Source organism: Polyodon spathula, chromosome 3 (assembly GCF_017654505.1).
Source record: "Polyodon spathula isolate WHYD16114869_AA chromosome 3, ASM1765450v1, whole genome shotgun sequence".
NCBI classification, from domain to species: Eukaryota; Metazoa; Chordata; class Actinopteri; order Acipenseriformes; family Polyodontidae; genus Polyodon; species Polyodon spathula.
In genome coordinates, this window is record NC_054536.1 from 27282462 (window position 1) to 27309598 (window position 27137).

The 27137-nt window shown below is 40.3% G+C and overlaps 1 protein-coding gene across 2 annotated transcripts in view; it reads left to right on the plus strand.

Moving 5' to 3' along the window:
* The first annotated feature begins 272 nt into the window (after positions 1-272).
* The window catches only part of LOC121312933 (F-box/LRR-repeat protein 2-like), an 87204-nt gene continuing 60339 nt past the window's right edge, over positions 273-27137 (plus strand). Inside the window, exon 1 of one of the 2 annotated variants that reach the window (XM_041244865.1) lies at positions 273-760. In XM_041244865.1, coding sequence (XP_041100799.1) covers positions 731-760 — 30 coding nt within the window. In that variant the 5' untranslated portion in view covers positions 273-730. The remainder of the gene's footprint in view (positions 761-27137) is intronic. The other variant, XM_041244864.1, reaches the window with a different exon arrangement.

A 27137-nucleotide genomic window follows, 5' to 3' on the forward strand; every position in this document is an offset into this window, starting at 1 on the left:
TCCAGCGCCTCTTCAGTGCAATGAGAAATGAAAGTGAGGAAGGCAGAGTGTGTGTTGCACCGCCAGAGTGGCAGGTGAGCGATGACCACCGCCAATCTATGCAGGGACTCGTCCCTAAACTCTGCTGCTTTTTTCACACGTTGTGTTAAACTCCGGGCCACTACTGCTGAGAATGAATCAAAACAAAGCGGCCACGCGCACATTTCCCGCAGTAATGACGTCACCGCGCCACCTCCTTAAATTCTAGTGCTATGAAACCAAAGCTAAAGGCAGGCAGCAAGGCAGGGTAGGTGGCAAGCAGTTTGGTACTGGGCGTCCCCATTTGCCACGCTATTTTGCTATGCAGTAGCTCCAGAAAGCACAAATGCACTGATATGTGTGTGATAAAGTGAAGAAAAACAAAACTGTTCAGCAGGACGCTGTTCTGCAAAATACAATAGTCTTGTGATCGAATTATAGAGTAAGCGGAAGTGAGGTCAGGGAGGCAGGCAGTCTGTCTCCTCCATGTTATTGTTATTGTGGTTGTGTGATGATAGTATAGACGGGAGACCAGAGACCCTCCTGGTCTGAAGAGCAGCCTGGGACTATTGTGTACGGGAGACACGCACAATCTGCCAGTACCGTGTGCGTAATAATTCTGTAAACTACAGAGTAGGTGCCACTAGTCAGCGAGATAAGTAGAGTTGTAATTGTGCTAGTGTTAAAATAATATTTGCCTGCTGCTGCTGACATGAACGGCATCAGCAAGGGCAGGTTTGAGGTAAGTAGTGCGGTTTCTTCTATATATGATTTTTACTGAATCGTGTGTTATGTGAATGGGAAACTCGATGGCTATGTTGTGATTTTATATATATATATATTATATATATATATATATATATATTATATATATATATATATATAATATCGTGGTTGTGGATTAGGTTTCTGGTGTCACAATGTCTATTCCTTTTATTGTATTATTTTTTATTTACATACCAAGCTAGCACCTTTTGTTCCTCTTGGGAAATCTGCACCTCTGTTTATCTGCACCAGCTGGCAGTGACACAGCCCTGGTAAATGTTTCACTAGTGGTGTAAGGGCTGTCGTGGTCAATTTATATCATATTTGGTTTATTGCTTTATATGTGACTTTACAGTGATTGAAAGAAAATTAGCAACAGAAGGAAAACAGTTTTGGGATTTCAGGGAGCATTTAATCAGGTTGCTACCCCTGGTTCTGTCCTAATGGTGTTTCGCTCCTGGTTCTTCCCTCACAACAAGCTAGTACAGAAATTTAATCAATGGGTCTGGGCTAATTCCCAGAAGAATTGAGGAAACCCAGATTTTCGAGTCTGTTGAAGCTTGCATGGTTAATTTGTGGCAAACACAGTGGGCTCATCCCTAATTATTAACAATACTCCTAATAATCCTAATAATCTGAGATTGATTTGGCATTTTTAATTTTGTACTTTTTTTTTTTTGATAAACCACTGTTGGTTTGGAAGCTTCACTTTCAGGATGTAAAGCTAAAGAAATAGCTACAGGAAATGTAGCCGCCAGTCAGAGAGCTCAGCTTGCATGTTTTCTAATTATTTATATATGTGTTTAACTGTGTCCAGTACCACTTTTAAATTAGGGGAACTGAGTTGTCAACTGTTTGACACTTGTCACCTTTTCAACCAGGCCCTGGCACAGAGAAGAGTAATGCTTTTACAGAATGATTGGAATTGAGTGTGACTAAAAATAATCAGTGTGGACCTGCTGAGTTGAGTTTTGTTGGTTTCACTATTTAAACCCTGTGAGTGTATTTCTGAAACACATACCCCTATAGCAGTGAAATCTGTTTTTTATAGGAGGCTGTGTGGTCCAGTGGTTAAAGAAATGGGCTTGTAACCAGGAGGTTCCCAGTTAAAATCCAAGCTCAGCCACTGATTCACTGTGTGACCCTGCACAAGTCACTTAACCTCCTTGTGCTCTGTCTTGAGACGTTGTAAGTGACTCTGCAGCTGATGCATAGTTCGCAGTCTCGTCTCGTATCTTGTAAATCGCTTTGTGATGGTGGTCCACTATGAAAGCCTCTATATAAAAATAAAGATTATTGTTGTTATTATTATTTGGCAGATAAAGCAGTGTAGCCAGGGTACAGATGCTCACAAGCTTTTTGAAAGTAGGGAGTAACCATTTAAGCCTATAGCAGGTATAAAATTGATGCTATGCAGCAAAATGTTTGGGTGTTCATGGTCGTGGTGGTGTTGTGTATGAGCCTCGGGTCTTCCAAAGGGAAGATCAGAAGAGAAGGTAAAGCAGAAAATGAAGGCTTTGGCCAGCCAAATATGAGGCTTGTTGTGTTTTCACTTCTTTATCATGGACTTTGGAAAAGGGAAGTTCTGATTTGTATTCTAGGTACTGTATAATGTGAATGTGGAATACAATATGTGTATTTAAAAATGTTTATTGATTATACTTTTTTCTTTCAGTTATTAGCAAATACGTTACGAACACAACAAGGATACATTAAGCTAATACAAGATTACCAGCATATGTGAACAAGTGATTCAATTGAAACAGGAACATTTTCAAGGTCTAGTGCCCTACATTTTTTATTTATTTATTTTATATATTTTATATTGTGTGTGTATATATGTTGCAATAAAAGTCAGAATCTGGTCAATCTAAAATTTTACAGGTAAATGTCTGAAATTATTGCTTTCAGACATTTATCTATTAATCTTTAGATTTACCGAAGTTTATTGGTAAATGCAGGTATATCGTCGAGGAATGTATTTATTCCTGCATATACGTGGTCAATTAACCGATTAATCATTAATCCGCTTGCAGTAATGCACAATTGACCAATTCAACATGGTACTGAAGAATACTGTGATCCACTTATGTAGAACAACCATCATTCTGCTAAATTTGCGTGTAAAACAAATCACAATGATGTTGAAGGATGTTCTCCAAATACCTAGTAGTTTGATGAAAAATAACATTCTGTTAAATGCAAATAAAATCATTTACGACCTTTTGTTTTTCAACAGAAAATCACACTTTGTTTATGACACACAACGCCACAAAGACAGCCAGTGAACAGATATCTTGACCTACTTATTGCAGCATGGTAGACTCTTGTGACACTTGGCGTTACACACGACTCCTGAAGCCTGAAAATGCTTGGAAGCGAGACATTCGGTCATCAGCTAAAGCCACTTGATTATGCTTGAGATTTTCCTGTAAATGTCAGAAGTAAAGCGTTATCATGTTTATTTCTGATTTTATATTTAATGATTTGCTTGTTAAATGTCAACAGTTACCAGTAAATCTTAAGATTTGCTCATGTTCTGACTTTTACCGCAACATATACACACACACACACACACTGCTTGGGCATCAATTATCAGGACCTGTATAAGGATAGTGATGACGGTTGTGTAGTGAAAGTTCTGGGATAGTGAATGGGGAAAATGGTAGTGATGCACTGATGACTGCTTTTAATCTACAACGATGCTGTAGCAAACTATGGCATTTATTCAGCCTTCCAGAGCAATCAAGGGACCCATTTTCATTTTGATTTCTTAGCTATCAACACTTTTTCTGATAACATTAATAACCTCCTGCAGCTGCTTTTGTCAGGAGAATTCTGGTAATAAAGTAGGAAGGCTTCAAGGAGGGAGGATGCTTATGTGCTTGCAGGCTAAACTTTATTCAGAGAATGTAAACAAACCGCAAAACTAGTAAGGTCTGATTTATGATAAAGAAGCATGCACAGAAGGTAAACTCATAATACATTATTCACTTTTTACTGTAAAATTGAACCAGGTTTACGGACAACATAGGGTTCCTAATTAGGTTAGTTGTGCAATCAAATCCATGCTAAATGCTCTGGTAAAGTTATGGTTTTCCCTCCATGGTAACCTGGATATCCTCCGGCAGGTAGTGACCTAAATGCTCAGAAGAGACTTAATACTGGTTGGATAAACACGGTTGATTGCTCACTACTGGCACTAGATTGTTTAAGTAACACTTGTTAACAATGTTTGGATACATCGCAAGTAGATGCAAAACATAATAGATTATTGGTCCCCATGGCTTTTGTTTTTAAGAGTTAAAAAATCATGAATCGATGAATTGCCCTGGTGCCATATCTTTAACCTTATATGTTATATAAGAAGCGCAGAGAGAGAGAGAGAGAGAGAGAGAGAGAGAGAGAGAGAGAGAGAGAGATCCGCCATCAGTATCCTCACTTTGTGTTGCTGGTGGAGATCTAGAAGATAGAAGCCTTTGTCCATGCTCTTAAACAGTTTTTCCTTTATTGGATAAACTAAATAATAATAAGTAAATGCATTCTCTGTATTGTACTCCTACCCATCCATATTCAGTAATAATACCGTGAATTTAAAGCATGTTGCATTGCAAAGATAGGCAGGTGTGCAGACCTTCATGGCTGTTTAACCCAAGCAAATAATTATATATGTATTATTAATAAAAGTTATAGGCTTAACCTTAATATTTCACATTTAGTCAGAATCTGATAAAAGAATTAATAAGTTGTGCAAAAAAAAATAGCTAAATGAAAAACTCTAATACTTTTCAAACAACGTCGTTGACTGTTGTTATCAGAGCTAACAACCTATTAGCTTTATAAAATGATAAAACTTTGTTTGAAATGGAGGGGAGAAGTGCAACGGGAGTCTAAATTGCCATTACACTGCAAGTAAATAAACTAGATGATTGTGGGATTATACATTTAAAATACAGTATTTATAATTGAAAACTTTTGATGGAACAAATAGAAAGGTATAATGTATTAAACCAAATACCCACCATCCTGATAATCGTAAATATGGCCCTGAGTCGCTTAATGTGGTTTTTTTTGGAGAACAAAGTTGGGAGCTTTTCGTTATGTTTAACATTTGTATGATAAGCAAGCTCATCTCGTCTCTTTTTTTTTTTTTTTTTTTTTTTTACAATAATCACATTTCACCCTCTGATGACGGAGACATATGGGTCAAATTGGTCTGGTACACTCATGCAGCTGGCAAACCCCCATCCCTGTCCTAAGAGGAAGATACCTTCAGAGAGCCGTCACTGCATTGCTCCAGCTTTGATTTGAAGCACTCCCTTTATGCACACTAAATTACAACTGGAGACTGCGGGGTTATGCTAGTTACCAGCCACCTTAAGATTTTTGTCATTAGAAGATAGACAAAAATGGAAAGTCGGACACTTTTAAGAAAAAGAGAACAAAAAATAGTTCTGAAGTAACATTTTAACTACACATGTCTACAGTAGTTGTGTGGGAAGATGTTTAGAATTTAAAGAATGAGGTGCTGGGAGGTTTCAAATCCAAGATAACTATGCCAATGGGTTGCTGGCTGACCAGCCACCCAGCATAAACAAATTCTGATGACTTAAGATAAAATCACTTCCCCTTTAAAGTGATACTATCTAACATTATGATTTCGTAATCTTGCATGCTGTGCACTTCCCTTCATTAGAAAGGTAGCCTTCCAGGATCGTAATCGCTTCTCTTTCTTGGTCCCCAGTGGTGTCTTCAAAATCAAAGCATATTTTTGGCTTAAAGCATATCAGTTATGGGTGGGATTTGCTTGGCTGGTTACAGACAGGCAAAAATGCCCTGGAGATGTGAACAAATTCGCTCTCCTGGGTAAAATGCTCAGGAACGTTCAACACCATTTCAAAGCAAGGCCTGTTAACAGAGGTTCTAGTGTAGTACAGTAAATGTTTTAAAATGGGGAAAAAATCATGTTCATTAAAACATACTGTAGGTTTCTTTCAAAACTCCATATTTGAGCTCAGGCCTATATGGAACATTTATTACATTTGTTAGCATGGGTGTGCAACTTTTCTACATTAAGTTAACATACCCTAGTCCTTATCCTGCAATCAAATATAATGCTGTATTATAATCACAGTAATTCCCTGGCATTAATACTACAGTATAGCTTTTCTGTGCATTTTAATTATTCAGAAAGCAAATGGGTTGATCTGTTTCAGGTTATCAAAGCTATAGGACACCAGCCCCACCCCCACTTTGTTCCTGATACTATTTGCAGCAGCTGAAAGCTATACATTTTCAAGTTCTATTGTAGCCCAAGAACTAAAACGGAATGGCTGTACTGTACAGTTTAAAAGGCATTTATTGGACCTTAAAAACATCTTGTAATATCTGATTAATAGAGCAGGGTTATTTGATTTCCCGAAGAAAAAAAAATTATTAATCACTAATTGATTGTGATCATTCTTTAATAATAGCAAAATCCTAAAAGTGATATTTTATTTGTGTGTGTGTGTGTGTGTGTGTGTTTTGTGTAACAGGGAGGGGGCAAGTAGATTTTTGAGAAGGACAAGTAGATTTTTATTCTAGTATTTTGTCCCATAACAATTATATATTAATTGCACAGCCCTGGTACTATACAACTGCTGTAACAGCTCAAAGCCGACAGTATATTAAGAAGTTAAGCAACGCTTTTGCTGAAGAGATGGATAAGCTGCAGCCCAAAAGAAACTAGTAATGGTGATATTATAAAAATGAACAATAGAGGTGGAGTCAGTGGCTCCTCTGGGGCTAAAGCATGCCAGGAAAAATAGGGAATGAGGAGACCTGCCGGGTATTTTAACATAAGTTGAACAACAGTCGATTCGGCTGAAATGGTACCCGTCAGGTTTTTAATTACCCAGCCCGACCCGGGTCTCTTTTTACTACCCGGGCATCGATTTATTAATTTGAGAATTTAAAGAAAATGTAGAAAATATGACATTACAGTTGTAAGTATGCGTCTGGCCAGTGTAATAAATACAGTGTTAAAACAAGCTTTTGCATTAATCTTTTTCTTAACTGACAGGATATTCATTACACAAAACAATGACACAGCGAGTGGCAAGTACACCTCAATAATAACTACAGTTGCCAGCAACTTTTTGGCTTCCAGTACCAGTAACGGTACCAAAGACTTTAGCAAATAGTGCAGAATGCATTACCAGTATCAAAGACTTTAGCAAATAGTGCAGAATGCCATTATTACATAGTAACCATAACCCTAGCTGCACTGTATAAGGAGTTTTACATTTGACCTTTAGGAAAGGTCAGAGGTCAATGGCAATGGTATTTTTTTATAGAGCATACATGGGTTATATATGTGTTCCATAGTAACCATGACTCTATCTGCACTGTCTCAGGAGTTATAAGCCAGTTTTACATTTGACCTTTAGGAGAGGTCAAAAGTCACAGGCAATTGCTTTTTTATAGAGCATACATGGGTTACTATATGTGTTCCATAGTTGGAAAGAGAAAAGCGATGCGCATCAGCATGAAAATTCAATGTAAATAAAATGTTCCTGTTAGACACTGAGCTTGCTAAAGCATCTTTGGAACTGTCAGTCAGCAAACAGTGCAATGTGGCTTCAAAAAAGATTTGAGTGGTGACAAAAATACAACAGAAACTGAAACTCTGACAACACCAGAGGGGACGTCAGAGGAAGAATTCTCAGCTGTGTCACCTTAGTGACCAGGACGCTCTCCGGCATCCAGATATAGAGCCGAATTGGGATTTTTTAGAAAACGCTGACAAGGTTTGCTGTCTGTACTTGCAAAAAAAAAGATTGTCCAGATGAGTATCACCAAGTTCTTTACTGGAAACAGTTTGCAGTAATGAAGCCTGCCTGTACTGTACATTCCTGCACACACTTTTTAATTTCATAGTTGTGGTGTTTCTTTTTTTTTAGTAGTCACCAATTATTTTTTAAATTATTTTCTCACAATTTAGAATATCCAATTATTGTTTAAACTTGGCTCACCGCTACAACCCCTGCGCTGACTCGGGAAGGTGAAGACAAACATACGCTGTCTTCCGAAGCGTGTGCCGTCTGCCGATCGCTTCTTTTCACACTGCAGACATAAGAAAGTACATAAGAAAGTTTATAAATGAGAGGAGGCCATTTGACCCATCTTGCTCGTTTGGTTGTTAGTAGCTTATTGATCCCAGAATCTTATCAAGCTGCTTCTTGAAGGATCCCAGGGTGTCAGCTTCAACAACATTACTGGGGAGTTGGTTCCAGACCCTCACACACACACACACATTTTATATATATATATATATATATATATATATATATATATATATATATATATATATATATATATATATATATATATATATATATATGTGTGTGTGTGTATTTATGCAGTGTGTATTTATGCAACCTACAGTAGTTGTGAATACACGCTCATCATTTATTTTTCCTTGCCGTGCAGCTGTGTGTCTTGTCATTGTCAACAACACATTTCCCAAGGGTGACAAAAGTGAGCAATGTACAGTAAGAATTGGTTAAAATTGAGGAGTAGTGGCGAGTACCGTAATTAGTTATGTCATGTATTATTTTGTGTATGTAGTGGTTTGACAACTAGCATTGATTCCCTCATTAAAAAAGTATGACATTTATGGTTCCTAGAATAATTTTTGTAGTTCACTAAATCAGATGGCATAAAACTGCAGGTTTAGTCATCTAAACTGTTTCAGGGAATATGGAAATCATACACATGTAATTTTCTAATATTTTTTTAATACACTAGTACTTTTCATGACAAGCATGTGTTTTTTTTTTTTTTTTTTGTTCCTAGCTATTGGGTTAAATAAAAGATAAGTTGATGTCCTGCTTTTATATTTTTATTAAAAATAAATCAATGGCAGTAATTATATTTATTTTTAAACATTTGTAAAACACTTGGGTATTTTAGCTGCAAATATCAAAATAACTGAGGAGTCATAAGAAGGAAATCTTCCTGTTATACAATTGGGAATTTGATGTTCAGGGAACTCATTACAACTGAGCGGTAACAGGAGTGGACCAGCAATATTAATTATAGCTGCATGTACAAGCAACAAACAGTAAATGCCACAGGGAAGGGAAAACTGTTTTTATACAGAAGACACAAAGCTTAATTAAAAAAAAAAAAAATTCAAGTAATGAACTAAACATATGTATATATTTTTTTTAATTAACTTTTTATAAAAATTATAACCCTCCCCCACACACCATCATAATCCTGCCACATTTACCAAAAATATCAGGCAATTCTGGAGTTTAAAATAAAATAAAAACATGTTGCTTTTAAAAATTTAGATATTTTCCTTGTGAGTTTTGTTTGGTTTACTGGTTATAGGCAAAGACAGTGTGAGTTAAAGGAATCATAATACATTGATATTACTGAGCACTATACAATTGATTAAAAAATAAATGCAACTACTGCCATCCCATCATATCAAACTTGGGGGTGGGTGGGACGGGACTGTAAATGCGGCAACAATCAGTTGTACTGTGCATCTGACACAATACCTTGAAAAATGAACAGCAAACAAAAAAAGGTAATTGCGATCTACTTTAGAAATGTCCATGACATCCTGTGACGAAGTGCCCGCCCCTGTGTATATTTTTCTGTTATATGTTGCGTGTGATGTGTTAAATGTTGATGTATAGTCATTGGTACACGGAATATAAACGGGTCTGTGTAACACAAGTGTTTCAAATGTTTATTTATATTTAGGCACGAGGATTGCACAGCACTTCACGTGCAAGTAAAAAGTAATATGTGAGCACGGGGAATTGCGCTTTATTAATTCACGTGCAGTTGTACCGAGACTCCAATTGAATGATTGATTAGCAATCAAGTCTTGGTACAGCTGCATAAAAACAGCATGTTTTCACCCACTCGGGGTTGGGTGTTCGGTGAGTGGAGAGCGGGATTGGAGACGGAGGATATAATAAGTATAATAATAATAATGTAAAGTAAAAGCTCACTGTGTTTTGTTTGGTCTGTTTTGTTTGTGTGTTTATTTTGGTGAATGTGCCGTGCCTGTATTTTTGTTTGTTACCACCGTTTATTTTCTGTTCTGTTTATTAAATGTTGAGCGAAAGCATTCGCTCAGCTCAACCAAACTCCAGCTCTCTGTTTATTTCCTGCTTCTGGTCTGACGCCACCCACTCCAACCGTCTTTGTGACATATCCTCTTGAAAAGAAAAATGTATGGTGAATATCATCGGCTGATACAGGAGCTGCTGTTTGAGGAAGGCAGATTTCAAACCTACTTAGTGGTGTATTATACAACTCTGGAAAATCAGAAATCAGAGCCACAAGTTTTTCCTCTATTGTATTTTTTATTTTTTTCCTTCCTCGCAATGGAGCCTCCTACTTTCCCCTGATTGGCTGCTGGTAGTTTACGTCATGGCGCGGCATGGTGAAAGTCGAAAATATTTTATCTCCTGCGGTGCCGCTTGAGTGCCGCATCCCTCTGCTGCTGCACGTGACTGCCTTCATTGAAAACAATTGCTTTTGCCGTGCGGCAGTGGCATGGCGCGTCCGGTGTGAGTGTGCCTTCAGGCTGTATTTTTTTTCATGGTTTATCACGGTTTTCACAATTTCCATGAAATGTACCCATTGCCACTGTTCGCTGTGAAAAATGTGCATTTCTGAAAGAATAGTGTAAATATATATTTTTTTAATCACTTAAAAATAAATACAGCAAACGCTTGACTTATTGACGTATCACCTCTTGCACTGCATTTAGGAAGCCGGTTTAGCTTGCTTCCGGCAAATGATTTAACACAATGCATAGAGCTTCCCAATTTCTTTAAAATATCTTCAACAAAAAAGACACCAGCTGTATCAAAGATTGGAAATATTTCTGCCAAAGATCGCTCTGTCCAGTACAAGAAGGAGACATTTCACGTGTTGTAATTATTTTTTTGGTGAAAATAGAATATCTTCAAAAGGTGGATATAAAAAGCTACTACAAGTTAATATAACAGGTCCCTCTTAGGATATTTTGACATATCCGATGGACCCCTGGAACCTATAAAATGGGATATGACAGGCTCTACTGTAGTTTATTTATATGTCTTGTCTTGTAGAAGTGCAGTAAATGTACATTTCGGAAGCCTCCAGTACCTTGCATTTTTTATTTTTTCCCTGATCTGCCAAAGAGACAATGGACACATGAAACATGGCTTGGCTTAAGCCAAAATAAATTAAAAAAACAAAACACTACTGTATTTTCATAGGACACAAACTATGACGAATGTGGATAACATATACAGTATGACTTTGCTTTTCCACAAAGTTGGTTCTCACTCATCATTTTTTAGTTATCTTATTAAAACCATCCATCATCCACTACATCCGCTTACTTCCCATGACATGCAGTCAGCACAGTAACCCTGGAATACTTCATATTGCACCTCCCACTTTTGATAGGCAAAGACATACCTGTACCCTGCGGAGAGCTGAGCTGGAATGCGCTGGGCTGCAATGTAAGCATTCTCTTAGAACAGCAGCCAGAGTTTCAAAATGGACATAAAGCCTCTCGCAGAAATAAGGAAATTTGCCCCAAAAATAATAAATGTGCCTGAAAAAATATACTTTTTATGGATTCGTGTGGTAGAGCAAGAGCTCTGCCTGTAAATAGTATGGGTGTTTTTGTGTGTTTTGATGGTGGTTGGAAGGGATGGGGTTAATTCCTGCCCCTGTCAAAAACGTGAACATGGCTGCTCCTTAATAAATAATTGGTGATAATTGGGAGCAGCCACATCCTATAAAAGGAGAGCCCAGAGTTATATTAGATAGTGGACCAGGAAGATGGACATGGAGGTTTGCTGCTACAGGAAGAAAAATAAACATTCCTTTATTTTTATTTAAAAACCCACCGTTATAGTGCAAGACTTTGGTGAGGGATTTTCTGTTTCATTTTGTGTTCCTAACACGCTTTTGTTTAATCTGTTTATTTATCTTTGTTTTTGTATATAATGTGATGTAAGAAAAATAAACCTGCAGTTTTTCAGTTGTGAGTCTCCTTTCTGCCTTCTGACCACCATAGACACCAGGCCATTCTACCACACATGGTGGGAGAAGTGGGATTAATAGCGCCACCTGAGAAAGTCAGTCCAGGAGGAGTAAGAACATAAGAACATAAGAAAGTTTACAAACGAGAGGAGGCCATTTGGCCCATCTTGCTCGTTTGGTTGTTAGTAGCTTATTGATCCCAGAATCTCACCAAGCAGCTTCTTGAAGGATCCCAGGGTGTCAGCTTCAACAACATTACAATTCTCTGTGTAAAAAAGTGCCTCCTATTTTCTGTTCTGAATGCCCCTTTGTCTAATCTCCATTTGTGACCCCTGGTCCTTGTTTCTTTTTTCAGGCTGAAAAAGTCCCTTGGGTCGACACTGTCAATACCTTTTAGAATTTTGAATGCTTGAATTAGGTCGCCACGTAGTCTTCTTTGTTCAAGACTGAACAGATTCAGTTCTTTTAGCCTGTCTGCATATGACATGCCTTTTAAGCCTGGAATAATTCTGATCGCTCTTCTTTGCACTCTTTCTAGAGCAGCAATATCTTTTTTATAGCGAGGTGACCAGAACTGCACACAATATTCAAGATGAGGTCTTACTAGTGCATTGTACAGTTTTAACATTACTTCCCTTGATTGAAATTCAACACTTTTCACAATGTATCCGAGCATCTAGTTAGCCTTTTTTATAGCTTCCCCAAATTGTCTAGATGAAGACATTTCTGACGCTCAGGCTCTTCCCCCCCTTCTGCAGGAATACATTTTTTAAATTATTTTGCTGGGGATTTTTTGTTTCCTGTTTTTGTGGAATATAGACAACTAGATTTGTGGCGAATGCGACCCGCCTAAATTAGGTGGGATGACAGGCTCCTCAGTGGCCTTGAGGAGCAAGGATGGTGCCTTGCATATGGTGAGTTTGGGCACAAGGTGGTATGCTGCCCCCCCGAGCATCCAACACCCAGAAGGGGGAAGAGCCCGAGCGTCCAGCGCCCAGAAGGGGGAAGAGCCCGAGCGTCCAGCGCCCAGAAGGGGGAAGAGCCCGAGCGTCCAGCGCCCAGAAGGGGGAGAGCCTGAATGTCCACAGCCCAAGAGGAGTAAGCCTGCATCTCCTGCTGCCAAGAAGGGGGATGCCAAGCATCCACAGCCCAAGAGGAGCCAGCATGGCTGCTGTCAGCATTACTAGCATTGCCACTGCTGCCTACAGGGCTGGAAGAGCCAGCCTTGCTGCTGCCAGTGTGGTCTTTAAAGGAGGACCTCACACCGTGGCCATCACCTGCAAACCCATTTTTACCTATGTTCCTGGGCTACAAAAGAGAGTTTTTGGACTTTAGGGGGCAAGGTGGCCGTGGAATGGCTGGGTATGCTTTGCACACGGGGAGGGGGGGTGGATGGGTATATGTGGCAGAGATGGGGTTAATTCCTGGTCATAGACACCAGGGCACTCTACCACAGTTCATGTATGATTGTATTTATTTTGTTATTTCTTAGTGTTCTGTACAAACACTGTTCACTGGAAGACCTACTGTACTGTTGGCACTTAGAAAGCTACTTTATTGTTGCTGAGGCTGACACTCGAATACTGTGCAGTATTTACATTGTCTAGACAGTTTCATTAAGTGTAGTGTTTCCAAAGGTCATAGCTATTTATTTACTGTTCAAAAACTGAATTATTAGGAGACATAAATCACAGTTTTGTAGCAGGAGCTGGCCATCCCACATTTTTTATGGATTTAAATGACAGTAATAGTACATTAGTAAATAAGCAATTTTTAAAAAAATATAAATATACAGTCACAGACAAAAGCCACTAATTCATATGACAAAGACCATAATACACAGTTTCTAGTAACAAATCATCTTTGTAAAAGTACAGTCAAACCCACTTAATATCACTTCAAAGGGAATGAGAATAAATTGTGACAGTAAGCAGTGACATTATCAGGAGTTCATCAATAACCTAATGAGCCAAGCAAATGCGTACACATTGAAACCAATTTAAGTTCTCTTCTGAGTCACTGTACTTTCATGTACACATTATTTCAGTAGCAGAAGCCACTTGAGAGTTGTGATAGGCACTCCAAATAGCATTCCTTTTTTTTTTCTTGAATAGAGTAATTATTTTAGCCTTTGTGGCTGTGTTTAAATCTTTTTAACACTGTAATATGCAATGGTCAAAAAAAAACACTTTCACGAGTCAAGCTGGGTGATCATGTGACCACAAGGCTGTCAATTACAGTGTATAAAGAATGTGTCAAAATACTGTACAGTTGATGCAGGCATTTTGATATTAAATAATGTGGAAATCGATTCTATGACTCGTACATTCCCTTGATATTAAGCACTGTGACATAAACCAAAGTGATATTATCAGGAGCTTGTTTCCATTGACTCCCGTTATATTGTGGTCGGGACTTTTCAATTTGATTATAATTGTTATTTGTTACTATTATCTGTTTATTTAGTGGACACCTTTTATCAAAGGCAACTTACAGAGAGTATGGTGTGTGAGCTATGCATCAGCTGCAGAGTAACTTACAACAACGTCTCACCCAAAAGATGGGGCAAAAGATGGGGAGGTTAAGTAAGTTGCTCAAGGTCACACAATGAGTCAGTAAACGAGTCAGGATTTGAACCAGGGAGCTCCTGGTTACAAGCCCTTTTCTTTTACCGCCACACCGTACAGCCTCCTGTAATAAGTGGTTTGTGATATTAACTGATGTGATATTAAGTACGTGTCATTTCAAATATTTTAAATGATAAGATTATTGGTACCTTTACATTAAAAGTCTGTAAAAATGTAATAGAATGTAATTAAAAAATATATATTCATTGTATTATTATAAAGTCAATAGCCAGAAAAGTAGCATTTATTTCTAACAATTATTGAAGAAGAATGTTTTGGCAGCACAGCAGATTATGGTCAAGACAAAGGGGTTGGGTTCATATTTGTGGAAAGCACTTGCAGCAAACTATAACAAAAGAAATAGCTACAGAACAGTATCAAAGAAATATATAATTCCATAATCCACAATCAGAGTAATAGTCAATAATCAAAATTCAACTGAAACACGAAAGTAGGCGTCCAAAGATTTTACTGGCACAGCAGGTAGAAGAATCGTCCGAGATGCTAAAGAAAATCCAACATAAACAGCCAAGGACTTCAAGAAAGATTTAGACGCATCAGACATGAAAGAAAATTCATAAAATAAACTCAAATATGAACAGGAATCTAAAGCATTCTTCAACAAAATTCTGTGTTCTGATGAGACAAAAATAAATGTTTTCTCCAAAAAAGGGGAAAGCCTTCAATTAAGAAAACCTTGTACCTACAGTTAAATATGGTAGTGGTTTGATCATGATAAGCGTGTTTTAGCAGTTCAGACATTCATGTGATTGAAGATGGAATGAATGCAGCCATGTATCAAAACATTCTACAAAGTACAATGATACCATCTGCTTGTAGGCTGATTGGCAAACAGTTTACATTCCAGCCCAACAACGATCCAAAGCATACAGCTAGGTCAACTCCGGAGTTCTTGATGAAAACAAAATAAAAGTTCTGGAATGGCCTTTATAATCACCAGATGTCAATCCAATAGAAATGTTTTGGAGTGATCTGGTAAAAAGCTGTAGCCAAGCATTGTGTATCCAGTCTGTCTGAGCTGAAGGAAGTACAGTACCATGAAAAAGTATTTGTCCCCTGTCTGATTTTTCTGCATTTTTGCATATTTTTCACATTGAATTTGGTCAGATGTTTTTGTGGGTTGTAGTATATAGAGGGAGTCTGAGAGAAAAAAAATGACACTAAAAATTGGTGCTTCAAAGTAATCAAACATGCAATCTTCAGGTGTGAAAAAGTTATTGCCCCCCCTAGTTAACTCAACCCAAGGTTGATTAAAGGGATAATTAGGGTCAGCTGTTTGGTTAACAATCAGGCCTGATTTGGGCCATCCCTGCCCAATATAAAGCTGACTAACTTTGGCCCTTACCATCAGAGTGAAGTTGACAGCACACAGGTTCTAGAGGCACATCATGCCACGATCAAAAGAAATTCCTGAAGACCTCCGGAAAAGTTATTGATGCCTATCAGTCTGGAAAGGGTTACAAAGCCATTTCTAAGGCTCTGGGACTCCACCAAACCACAGTCAGAGCCATATTGTCCAAATGGAGAAAGTTTGGGACAGTAGTGAATCTTCCCAGGAGTGGCCGTCCTGCCAAAATCCCTCCAAGAGCAAGGTGTAAGGAAGTCACAAAGAAGTCACAAGATGACTCGTCCAGGAAGTCACAAAGAACCCTAGAACAACATCCAGGGATCTACAGACCTCTCTCGCATCAGCTAAAGTCAGTGTTCATGACTCCACCATCTGAAAGACACTGGGCAAAAATGGGATTCATGGCAGAGTAGCAAGGCAGAAACCACTGCTCACTAAGAAGGACACGAATGCTTGTCTCAAGTTTGCCAACTTGGATGATCCTCAAGCACCTGGATGATCCTCAAGAGTTCTGGAACAATGTTCTATGGACAGATGAGTCAAAAGTGGAACTTTTTGGCCAACATGGACCCTGTTATGTCTGGTGAAAACCAAATACTGCATTCCACCCTAAAAACCTCATACCAACGGTCAAGCATGGTGGTGGTACTGTCATGATTTGGGGATGCTTTGCTGCATCAGGACCTGGATGACTTGCCATCATTGAAGGAACCATGAATTCTGCTCTCTGTCAGAGAATTCTACAGGAGAATATCAGGCCATCCATCCGTGAGCTGAAGTGTAGCTGGGTCATGCAGCAAGACAATGATCCGAAACACACAAGCAAGCCTACATCAGAATGGGTGAAGAACAAGAAATTAAAAGTTTTGGAATGGCCTAGTCAAAGTCCAGACCTAAACCTCATTGAGATGTTGTGGCAGGACCTGAAACAAGTAGTTTATGCTCGAAACCCTACAAATTTCACTGAGTTGAAGCAGTTCTGCATGAAGGAGAGGGCCAGCATTCCTCCACGACGCTGTGAAAGACTGATCAATCTCTACAGGAAGCATATGGTTGCAGTTATTGCTACTAAAGGTGGCGTAACCAGTTACTGAGTCTAAAGGGGCGATTACTTTTTCACACAGGGGCATTGGGTGTTGCATAACTTTCTTTAATAAATAAATGAAATATAAAAATGTTGTGTTATATGTTCACTCAGGGCCCCTGTGAGGCGTGTGAGTAAAAATGGATTTTCCAGACAGCGATTTACGTGTAAAATAAATAAAGATTTTATTTAATATTACACGGAAAAGAAAAATAAAGAAGGATGTGAGGGAGGGAGTGCTGGAGTAATCAAAAATAAAGGAACGGAAGCCTCTTAATCCTCTTCGTGATCTGCTCAATTCAAAAATGAAACAAAAAGGAATAAAAATAGAAAAGAGCAAAGTTAGTAAGGCCTCCGTCCGTAATTAAAAGTAAATAACACAGTCCACCCCGCACGTACTTCCCTCCAGCCTTTTTTTCCCCGCCTCTATTCCTCAGGACCAACCCCGAACACAGTAGCACATTCCCTTTAGTATGCAAACCCCGCCCCAGTAGTCAGTGGATCACCAATCCCAGACTGACAGGTATCCTTAACTTCACTTGACTCCAGTGGCTGGAATTTACATACTCGTACTTCTGCCCCTCACCAAGGTGCCGCCCCTCAAAAAGATGACTTTTGTCATAGTCACAAGATCTTGGTAAGGGAAGTCCTGAGTTGGTTTGATGCCTTCTACTGTTGGGAGGCTGAATTGCAGACCGAAACCCCTTTGACTCATCACATATCCCACCCCTCAGAGTGGAGCCGAAGGAACACTCGGAAACCTCTAACCCCTCCTTTTCCCCTCCCTCCCGGGAAAAAAAATCAGCGTTTTGATGTAACTTACCTGCACGATGCCTTATTTGAAAGGCGAAGGGTTGGAGCGCCAGGTACCACCGCGTAATCCTAGCGTTTGAATCCTTCATCGTGTCTAACCACTTTAAAGGGGCGTGATCTGTGATGAGTACAAAGGGTCATCCCAGAAGATAGTATTTTAAGGACTCCACCGCCCATTTTACTGCCAGGCATTCTTTCTCTACCACAGAGTACCTTTGTTCTCTCGGCAGTAACTTCCGACTAATATATAGTATTGGGTGTTCTATACCATTTTTTTCCTGGGACAGAACCGCCCCCAGACCAGTCTGCGATGCATCGGTCTGAAGGATGAACTCTCGGCTGAAATCCGGGCTTATTAATGCTGGGGCCTGACTCAAATTAGTTTTAATAGATTCAAAGGCTGTCTGACACTCTGCACTCCACTTAATTTTATTTGGAGCGTTCTTTTTAGTGAGATCAGTGAGAGGGGCGGCTATAGTGGAAAAGTGTGGAATAAAGCGGCGGTAGTAACCAGCCAACCCCAACAGTGATCTCACCTGGGTTTTTGTGGTAGGTACCGGTGAATCCAACAAAGCCTGGACTTTTGAAACCAACGGTTTCACTCTACCCTTACCCATTATGAAACCTAAATATTTAGTTTCTTCTTTTCCAATAGCGCACTTTGCCATGTTCGCTGTGAGCCCCGCCTTCCTCAGAGACTGTAGGACGGCTTTTAATCTACTCAAATGTTCTTTCCAGGAAGAACTGTATATGACTACATCATCGATATATGCAGCTGCATACTCTCGATGAGGTTGTAATACCCTGTCCATCAGTCTCTGGAAAGTTGCGGGAGCTCCATGAAGTCCGAACGGCATAGTACAAAATTGAAAAAGACCATCTGGGGTTGAGAATGCCGTTTTCTCACGAGAGGCTTTTGCTAATGGAATTTGCCAGTATCCTTTCGTCAGATCTAGAGTTGAAATAAACCGAGCTTGCCCCAGCCTGTCTAAGAGTTCATCTACCCGAGGCATGGGATATGCATCAAACTTAGAGATAGCATTCACCCTCCTAAAGTCTATACATAATCGTAGTGACCCATCTGGTTTGTCTATTGGTACTATTGGGCTACACCACTCACTTCGGGAAGGTTCTATTATCCCAAGTTTCAACATACACTCCACCTCCCTCCGGACAGAATCTCTCCGACTTTCTGGAATGCGATACGGTCTCTGTCTAACTCTCAGACCTGGCGGAGTGATAATAGCATGTTCGATCAAATGCGTTCTTCCGGGCACGTTAGAAAACACATCACCAAACATTTTGATTAAATTGCTTACCTCTTTGCGTTGATCAGGAGTTAATTGTTCCCCCATCGGAACCCCAGCTGCTGATACTGGCTCAATTGAGGGTCCATAGTCCTCTCCCTCCTGTTCGGGAGATATAAAATGGACCTCCCGTTCTTTCCACGGTTTGAGGAGATTAACATGATAAATTTGATTTTCCTTCCGACGCCCAGGCTGTCGGATCTCATAATTAACTTTTCCAATTGCTCGAATAACCTCAAAGGGACCCTGCCATTTAGCAAACAATTTAGATTCCGATGAGGGAAGCAACAACAACACTTTGTTTCAGGGTCGAAAGTTCCTAATTCTTGCATTTTTATTGTAGCTTTGCTGCTGCTTCCGCTGTGCCACTTTGAGATTGTCATGTGCCAATCGACCGACTAATTCTAAGTGATCGCGTAGCTGTAATACATATTTCACTATATTTTTAGAGTCTTTTGACTGTTCTTCCCAGCCTTCTCTTATGAGATCCAAGATACCCCGCGGCTGCCGACCGTACAAGAGCTCAAACGGAGAGAACCCCGTTGAGGATTGTGGTACCTCACGAACTGCAAAGAGCAAGTAGGGAAGCAGTTTAGCCCAATTACGTTTCTCCTGATCTACAAAGCGGCGCAACATATTTTTTAAAGTCTGATTAAATCGTTCAACAAGCCCATCCGTTTGAGGATGAAAAACTGAGGTTCGAATTGAACGGATTTTCAATAATTTGTATAATTGCTGAATACAGCCAGACATAAAATTAGTGCCCTGATCAGTGAGAATTTCTTTCGGGATTCCCACCCTAGAAAATATTTTAACCAATTCATTTGCTACTACTTCTGCACTCATAGAGCGTAAGGGAACAGCTTCTGGATATCGTGTTGCGTAGTCCACTACTACCAAAATATACCGATATCCTGACTCTGCTCCCTCCAGAGGGCCTACTAAATCTACACCAATCCTCTCAAACGGTACTCCAATAATTGGCAGTGAGACCAGAGGTGCGGGGCGAACTAACTTAGGGGCAGCTAATTGACATTCCGGACACTCAGATACATACTTCCGCACAAGACCATAAACCCCTGGCCAAAAAAAACGGGCCAGAATTCGTTCCTGGGTCTTTTCAGTTCCTAAATGACCTGCAAATGGAATGTCATGCGCCAATCTCATGACTTCCAACTGAAAAGGCCCAGGAACCAATAACTGTTTTACGAGCTGTCCCATCCCGGGAGCCCGGGTTATTCTATATAATAAGTGCCCAGATACAGAAAAATGCGGAAATACCACTGGTTGTCCTTCCTGCATATCCTTCCCCTCAACATATCTAACCTGTTTCCAAGCATACTGTAATGTGGGATCATTTTGTTGTTCATAGCCCAGGTCAATATCTCGGTCCCAATGATTAGGTACGCTGAGAGGAGTGTCTTTTATTATGTGACCTTCCACATCGGTAACCCCGTAGCCCCGGTCACACTGAACACCTACTCCTTTACCCTGCCGTTTACAAGATTGGTTTACCTTTGAGTCAGACCCCTCCCCTTGTCGTCTCAGCGTTCCCTCATATTTTTCCACCCTGCGCTCTCTCTTTGTTTTTCTCAAGCGGATTTTAGGGTTAAACAGGTTGGATTGTAACAGGAAAATCTCGCCAATTGTTTTCTCCCGTTGCTTAGATTGTCCCCTGGTAGAAAAGAGCTTGTTGAATCAATGTTTGTGCACACCCAGAGTCCGCAAATGCATTAGTACTCTTATCCCCGACCTGTACTCTTAATTGATAAGGGCCCTCCCGACATTCCCCAGTGTTCTTACCTGTTACTGCTGACCAGGATCTTCTTGCCAGGTCTACCTCCATCATCGGACAGTCCCTGGCTATATGTCCGGGCTCATTGCATTGGTAACAAACTGGGGTAGAAGGCACCAACAGAGTTTGCTTGTCCTGTGAGTCAGTGACCGACAGGTTAGGGGTTTTTTCTCTCGCCCAAGATGGGGCTTACCTCGACCTCCATGGTCTGAAGGTCTGGTTACCTCCTCTGGGCTTCACTGGTGGGTTGGTCCTGGTTAGTTTAGGCGCAGGAGTGGGGTCAGAGGCGGCGCCTTCATTCGCATCCTCATATGCCTCCGCCAGGATGATGGCCTTCTCGAGAGTGGTAGGTTGATTCCTTTTAACCCACTCCTGATTTCCTGGCGGCAGTATGGATGCGAACTGCTCTATGGCGATCTTCTGCACTAGTTCTTGGGGCGTGTGTTCTTCCGGCTGCAGCCACCGGGTGCACTGATCCAGGAGATACTGTCCCGCAACCCGGGGCCGCACCCCTTTGGACAGCTGGTATTCCCGGAAACGGCGCCGGTATGTTTCTTCCGTGATCCCGAGGCGTGAGAGAATGGCTTCTTTTACTTTTGTATAATCCGCAGCCTCCGAGGCCATTATTGCTCTGTACGCTGCTTGCACTTCTCCTGTCAAACAGGGTGCCAATTTCATGGCCCAGTGTTCCTTGGGCCACCCTGCTGCTTCTGCCACTCTCTCAAAGGTGACCAAGAACGCCTCAGGATCATCTTCCGGAGTCATCTTCTGTAACTTTGGTTGTGAAGAAAACATCCGGGCAACCGCTGTTTCCGCCGCTGGTGTCGAGATTTTCTCTACCAGCTGACCAAAGAACTGGGCAAGCTGTTCCTGGCGCCGTGCTTCCCTCTCCTCTCGTTTCTCCTCCTGCTCCCTAAACATCGCCAAGACTGTAGCTGGATCCATCTCCCACAGTGACACCACGTGTGAGGCGTGTAAGTAAAAATGGATTTTCCAGACAGCGATTTACGTGTAAAATAAATAAAAATTTTATTTAATATTACACGGAAAAGAAAAAAAAAAATAAATAAATAAATAAATAAAAATCTTGGACCCATACATTACATTTAACCAATCAAAGAATTTAAGGGTTGGGTTTTCCATTTTCAGCACTTCGAGTGGCTGAAACGTTAAAATGAAAGTGAAAAAATAACGATTATTTTCTAAGCAAAAATAGTGGCAATGAATGTGGAAATTTACTAAACGAAATGAATGATGAAAATAAAAAAGAGCAACCCGATATAGTCAATGAAGAGCAACTTCTTGAAAGCGAATTGGAAGAACCGCAAGAGGAAAGAAAAAAGATTGTGATAGTCGGTATGATGTATGGGGGAAATAAATGCAAATGCTTTTTTACAGCAAGGAAGTGGTATGAAGTGCAAGCTCAGCCAGAACCAAAAAAAATATTGCTAAGGTTCAGGCGGTAAATGGAGAAGTGTAGCCTGTGTGAAAATTAGGCTGGATTATTAGGGTGGATAAAAGTGCTGTAATGCTCTGCTACCCAGCTATATAGAATTCCTGAGGGTGCAATAAAAGCAAAAGGAGGACACACGAAATACTAAGGCAGGGGTGCCAATACTTTTGTCATGAACAAATACTTTAAATGAAATAATTATTATTTTTTTTAAACCCCAGTTTTCTTCCCAATTGTTATTTGTATCCCAGTTAATGGCTGCAACCGGGGAAATTGTTCCTGTCAATCCGTCATTTTTCGCACTGCGGATCCACAGTGAGGCCACCAGACCTACAGTGCTTGAGGACAACACGGATCTGATGGCTCCACTGCAGAACCGCAGGTACCCTATAGGCCACAGGTGTCGCTGGTGCACAGTGAATCGTGGATTATACCTAAGCTCTCCCTACCCGGGTGACGCTCGGCCAATTGTGCGGCAACCCCTAGGAACCCCCAGTCACGGTCGGCAGTGACATGCGATCTCCAGGCTATATGGCGTATCCTGCAAGTTTGTTTTTTGATAAAGGTTATTTGTTAAATTCCGAAATTAGAGCGGTCATTTAGAAAATAACTTTGAAACAGACTTTAAAGTTATAAGTGTAAAAAGTTACCAGGATATTAACAATGAAAAGAAAAAATACAGGTATGTTATTTAAGCAGTTGTAGCAACACATGGGGATGTGTAACACTATATTCTTTTGAACCCTGCTACTTATTCTAACCCCTTTTTTTATAAAATAGTCCTAAAAAAAAAAAAACATTGCTTAAAGCATTTAGTGAATAGGGCCCATGGTCACACAGAGACTACATTACCTGTACATCAGTATTTCATTACATGCAGTATTTTCATTACAATACCATAATCATTTCAACTACAAAATTGGGTGAAAAGAACAGAGTATGGGTATTCTGTTATTATTCCAAATGATAATGCAACACATGCATATGTGAACACCTATTTTCGGACATTGTGTTTTCGGCTTCATAACCACCACACGCTCGAGGCTAATTTGTTTTTAATGCCTTTGTCAGCATACAAGCAAATTACTCAGAAAAGTTTGTCATTGTGAATGTATTGAGGCAATCTTGGCGGGGACTCAGTGGCTTGAGCACCCCCCACCCCCCGAAAGTAAAAAGAAGGCTTAGCCCTCCCTGGGATATTGGTGATTTACCTATACATACATAAATTAACAGAACTTTGAAAAACTGGACTGGGAGGAGAACATAATAATAAAGCCTTGGAATTCAACCAGACTGAAGAGCCCCACAGTGACTCCAGGGTTGTGGTTCTATTCCAGGTCACATGTGGTTTGTGTGACACATTACAGGCAACCTCACTGTTCAGTGCTGCTGTGCACAATGGCACTGTCTTCAGAGTGCTCAGAAATGGCATTTACTGTATTGGGCTATGAGAGCTAATCAATAGTTTTTTGACTGTCATAGAGGGTTGGCACAACTGGTGTGTGAGAATTTATTACAAAATTTGAAGCCATCAACATAAAAATATGTTGTGTAAAATTGTGTCTTGTGAGTAGCAACAGTTTCATGTGTAAAAGAGCGAGTAACAATGAATTCCCATTACAGAAACACAATGTCAGGAATTCAAGCATGTCTATCTGGGTTTTAAAAAGTGTGACCTGTCAAATACTGATCAAGATGGTCCTTCAGGTAACAGTACCTGAGGTGAAGGATTCCTATGTTTCCTAAATGCAATTGGAATTGGCAGAATGCCTGTGTTTTGACAAGGATCTTAAAATGAAACACCTTTTAAAATGATCTACAGACATATGGAAATGTGTTATTTGTGCTTCACCATCCTGTTGTCTCCAGGCCATTCTGGCTCCTTCCAAGTTCTCACAGCTGCTGAAGCGAAACTCTGCAGTTAAGGAAATCAATCCTGAACAAGGACATGAATATCACGATTTAGCCAACCTACAGTAAAAATATGACACGTCTGCTCGAGCTGTAGTCCTGTGCAGCTCTGAACAGTCGAATGCTCATTGTAAATGTAACCCGTATCTGCTCTTTTTTCATAGAACAGTACATATCGTATGGAGTATGTCGGTCCATCCGACTGTCTTTCTGTTGTAGATTTTTGCCTTGTAGACCTGCTTCTCCAATTGTGATGGCATTTGAAACCAGATTATCGATCATAATCCTGGGATGTGTAGAATCTGTTTGTCCAACTGCCTTGTCAGAATTTGATGAAACTTGGCTATTCATCGTTTATATTCTTAAGGTGTATGGAGGTTGTCTGTTTACCCGACCATCTACCTGTAAGTCACACTTATGTTTTGCATCGATCTAGAGAACTGCTTTTCCAGTTGTGAGGCAATTTGGTCTGGGCATACTCTACTTTAGCACATGCTTTTGTGTGTCAGAATCTGGACTATTGGCCTACATGAAGGCATTGTTCTATCTTTCTGTATGTCAGACCTACAGACAGCTAGTTTTGATTTCACAGCCTTGACATGGCATGAATGTCTTAGCAGATAGTAGCCCTAAACAGACATTCATTCATACAGTACTGTAGCAAGAGACTGGCCCTATGTCTCGAGCATATTTCCATTCAGGAAGAGTTCAGCACTTCACACCCCTCCTCCCTGGATGAGTGAAATCCCAGATAAGACGCACAAGCTAAACAATTCAGGTCTGGCAGCAGAAAAGCAGCTTCTCCACTAGTAATTGAGTCATGGACTCTTTCAAGTATGATGAATGCAATCAGCTGTGCCGGAGGGACTGTTGTTGTGCTATGCTGATTTTCACATCTGATTTCCTGCCCCCGTGCAGTGCTAGCCTGGCCGTTTCCGTGTGTCGTGGTGCATTGGATCTCTTGCTGTGCTGGATGTGTGCAATACAGTGCTGTATTAGGAATTCATTTGCTTTTGGCATTCACAACCTGGATCCCACTCCTTTCTGTCTGACAGTAGCGTGTTGCTAATCAGTGTGGGACAGTTTTTTACACCTAGCACATTTTTTAACTCTGATCTCAGCTGCATTATTTCTAGTGTTTCTGTTTTTTTTTTTTTTTTTTTTTTTTCAGTTTCATTTTATCCAAAGCACCTCTGACTTCTCTGAAATGGGTTCAGAGGATGGAAATAAGAAATGTGTACACCTCCAACCTTAACCCTTTCCAATACCAATTCAGGTTTTATCACTGGAACTTTTTGAACCCTGTTGCAAAGTGTATCTGGTGTTACATTTATCACAAAGGAATTGTCAAATTTTAAACTTTAAAGTATACACCAACTGCTCTCTATTGTAAATCATTAAAGGCAACCGGTTGTCTGTTGCATATATGTCTAGAAACATTGCAAATACTAAAACAAAACACATTTTTTCAAACATGAAACATGTGTGTCTTTCAAGTTACACATTGGTTTGTGCTTATTCAGTAATAGCTTCAGTAATTGCTGTGTTTTTAACTCCTTCCTCTGTCCGAGGATAAAAAGCAGCTGCAGGCCTTGTAATCAGAGCTTCAGTTGTTGGGAATCATGCCTCTTTTTGAAGTTTTTAACCTGTAACCCTGCTGTATTGCAGACTTCTTTACACTCTATTTTTTTCTAGTGACCTTTTATATTGTACTGCACTGGTTGTTGCACCCACCAGTTCTCGTTATCAAACTCATTATTATCTTGCCGAGACACTTCCGTTGGGAATTCAGTGAGAGAGGAGCAAAACACATGTGTTGTAAAGAGGAAGGGATTGCAAACAATTTGACCAGGTGCTATTTTAAGGAAACTAGGGTTGGTACTATAGACAAGGAGAACTGCACAGTTGTGTCTATTTAAATGCAGTCCGAGATGGGTAGTAGAATACCATTTTAAAATAAAGCTGAGAGAACATAAAGCCACTTTGTGACTTGTACTGGTTGCCTTTCCCAGATTTCTTTAGAAATATCTGGGATACCACAGGGCTGTCTGCCATAAAGCTATTCAAATGGGGGAAACCCCCGTGGATGACTGGGGCTGATTGCAAACATTAGGTATGGTAGCAAGGTATCCCAGTTCCTCCCATCCTTACTTATTGCTTTCCATAACATGTGTTTTAACGTTTCCACTAAACCATCTGTTTGTGGGTGGTAAACGGATGTTTGGTTAGGTGTGATTCTTAACAACTCACACAGGTCTTTAGTTAAATTGTAAACAAGCGGTGTACCCTGGTTAAAATGTATTTTGGTATCTCCACTCTAGAAAAGTCTTGAACCAGTTCCTTTGTAATGGTTTTTGAAGCGGTGTTCCTTGAGGGAATCACTTCAGGGTATCGGGTTGCATAATCCACAACAACTAAGATATATTAAAGCCCCTGGGCTGACCTTGTTAGTGGCCCTACCAAGTCAATGGTGATCATGTCAAATGCTACATCAGTAATGGGCAGGGGAACTAATGGGGCTCAGAAACATGTGTGGGAGCTTGTTAGTTGGCACTCCGGGCAGGAGATGCAGTAGCGTTCAATCTCCTTATCTATTCCTAACCAGTTCATTGAGTGGTTTTCTCCACTCCTAAATGAGCCTCAAATAAGTGGCTCTGGGCCAGCCACAGTACCATGAGCCTGTGTGTTTTGCGGCACCAGCAACTGCTCTCCACCTTGTCGTGGGGAGAGACCCGATTACAAAAGCTCAGTTTTTTATTATATATTAGCTCCCCCTTTCACAGTATTACTGAGTGTGGTAGCTTGTGGGTTGGGACCACCCCAACCCGCAACTCACACACCTTTTCATGGGACTCGAGCATTACTTTACAGGTTGGGTAGAAAAACACTTCCCCATGCACACAAGTAATACCAGTTTTCAGATTATGTTCCAATTGACTG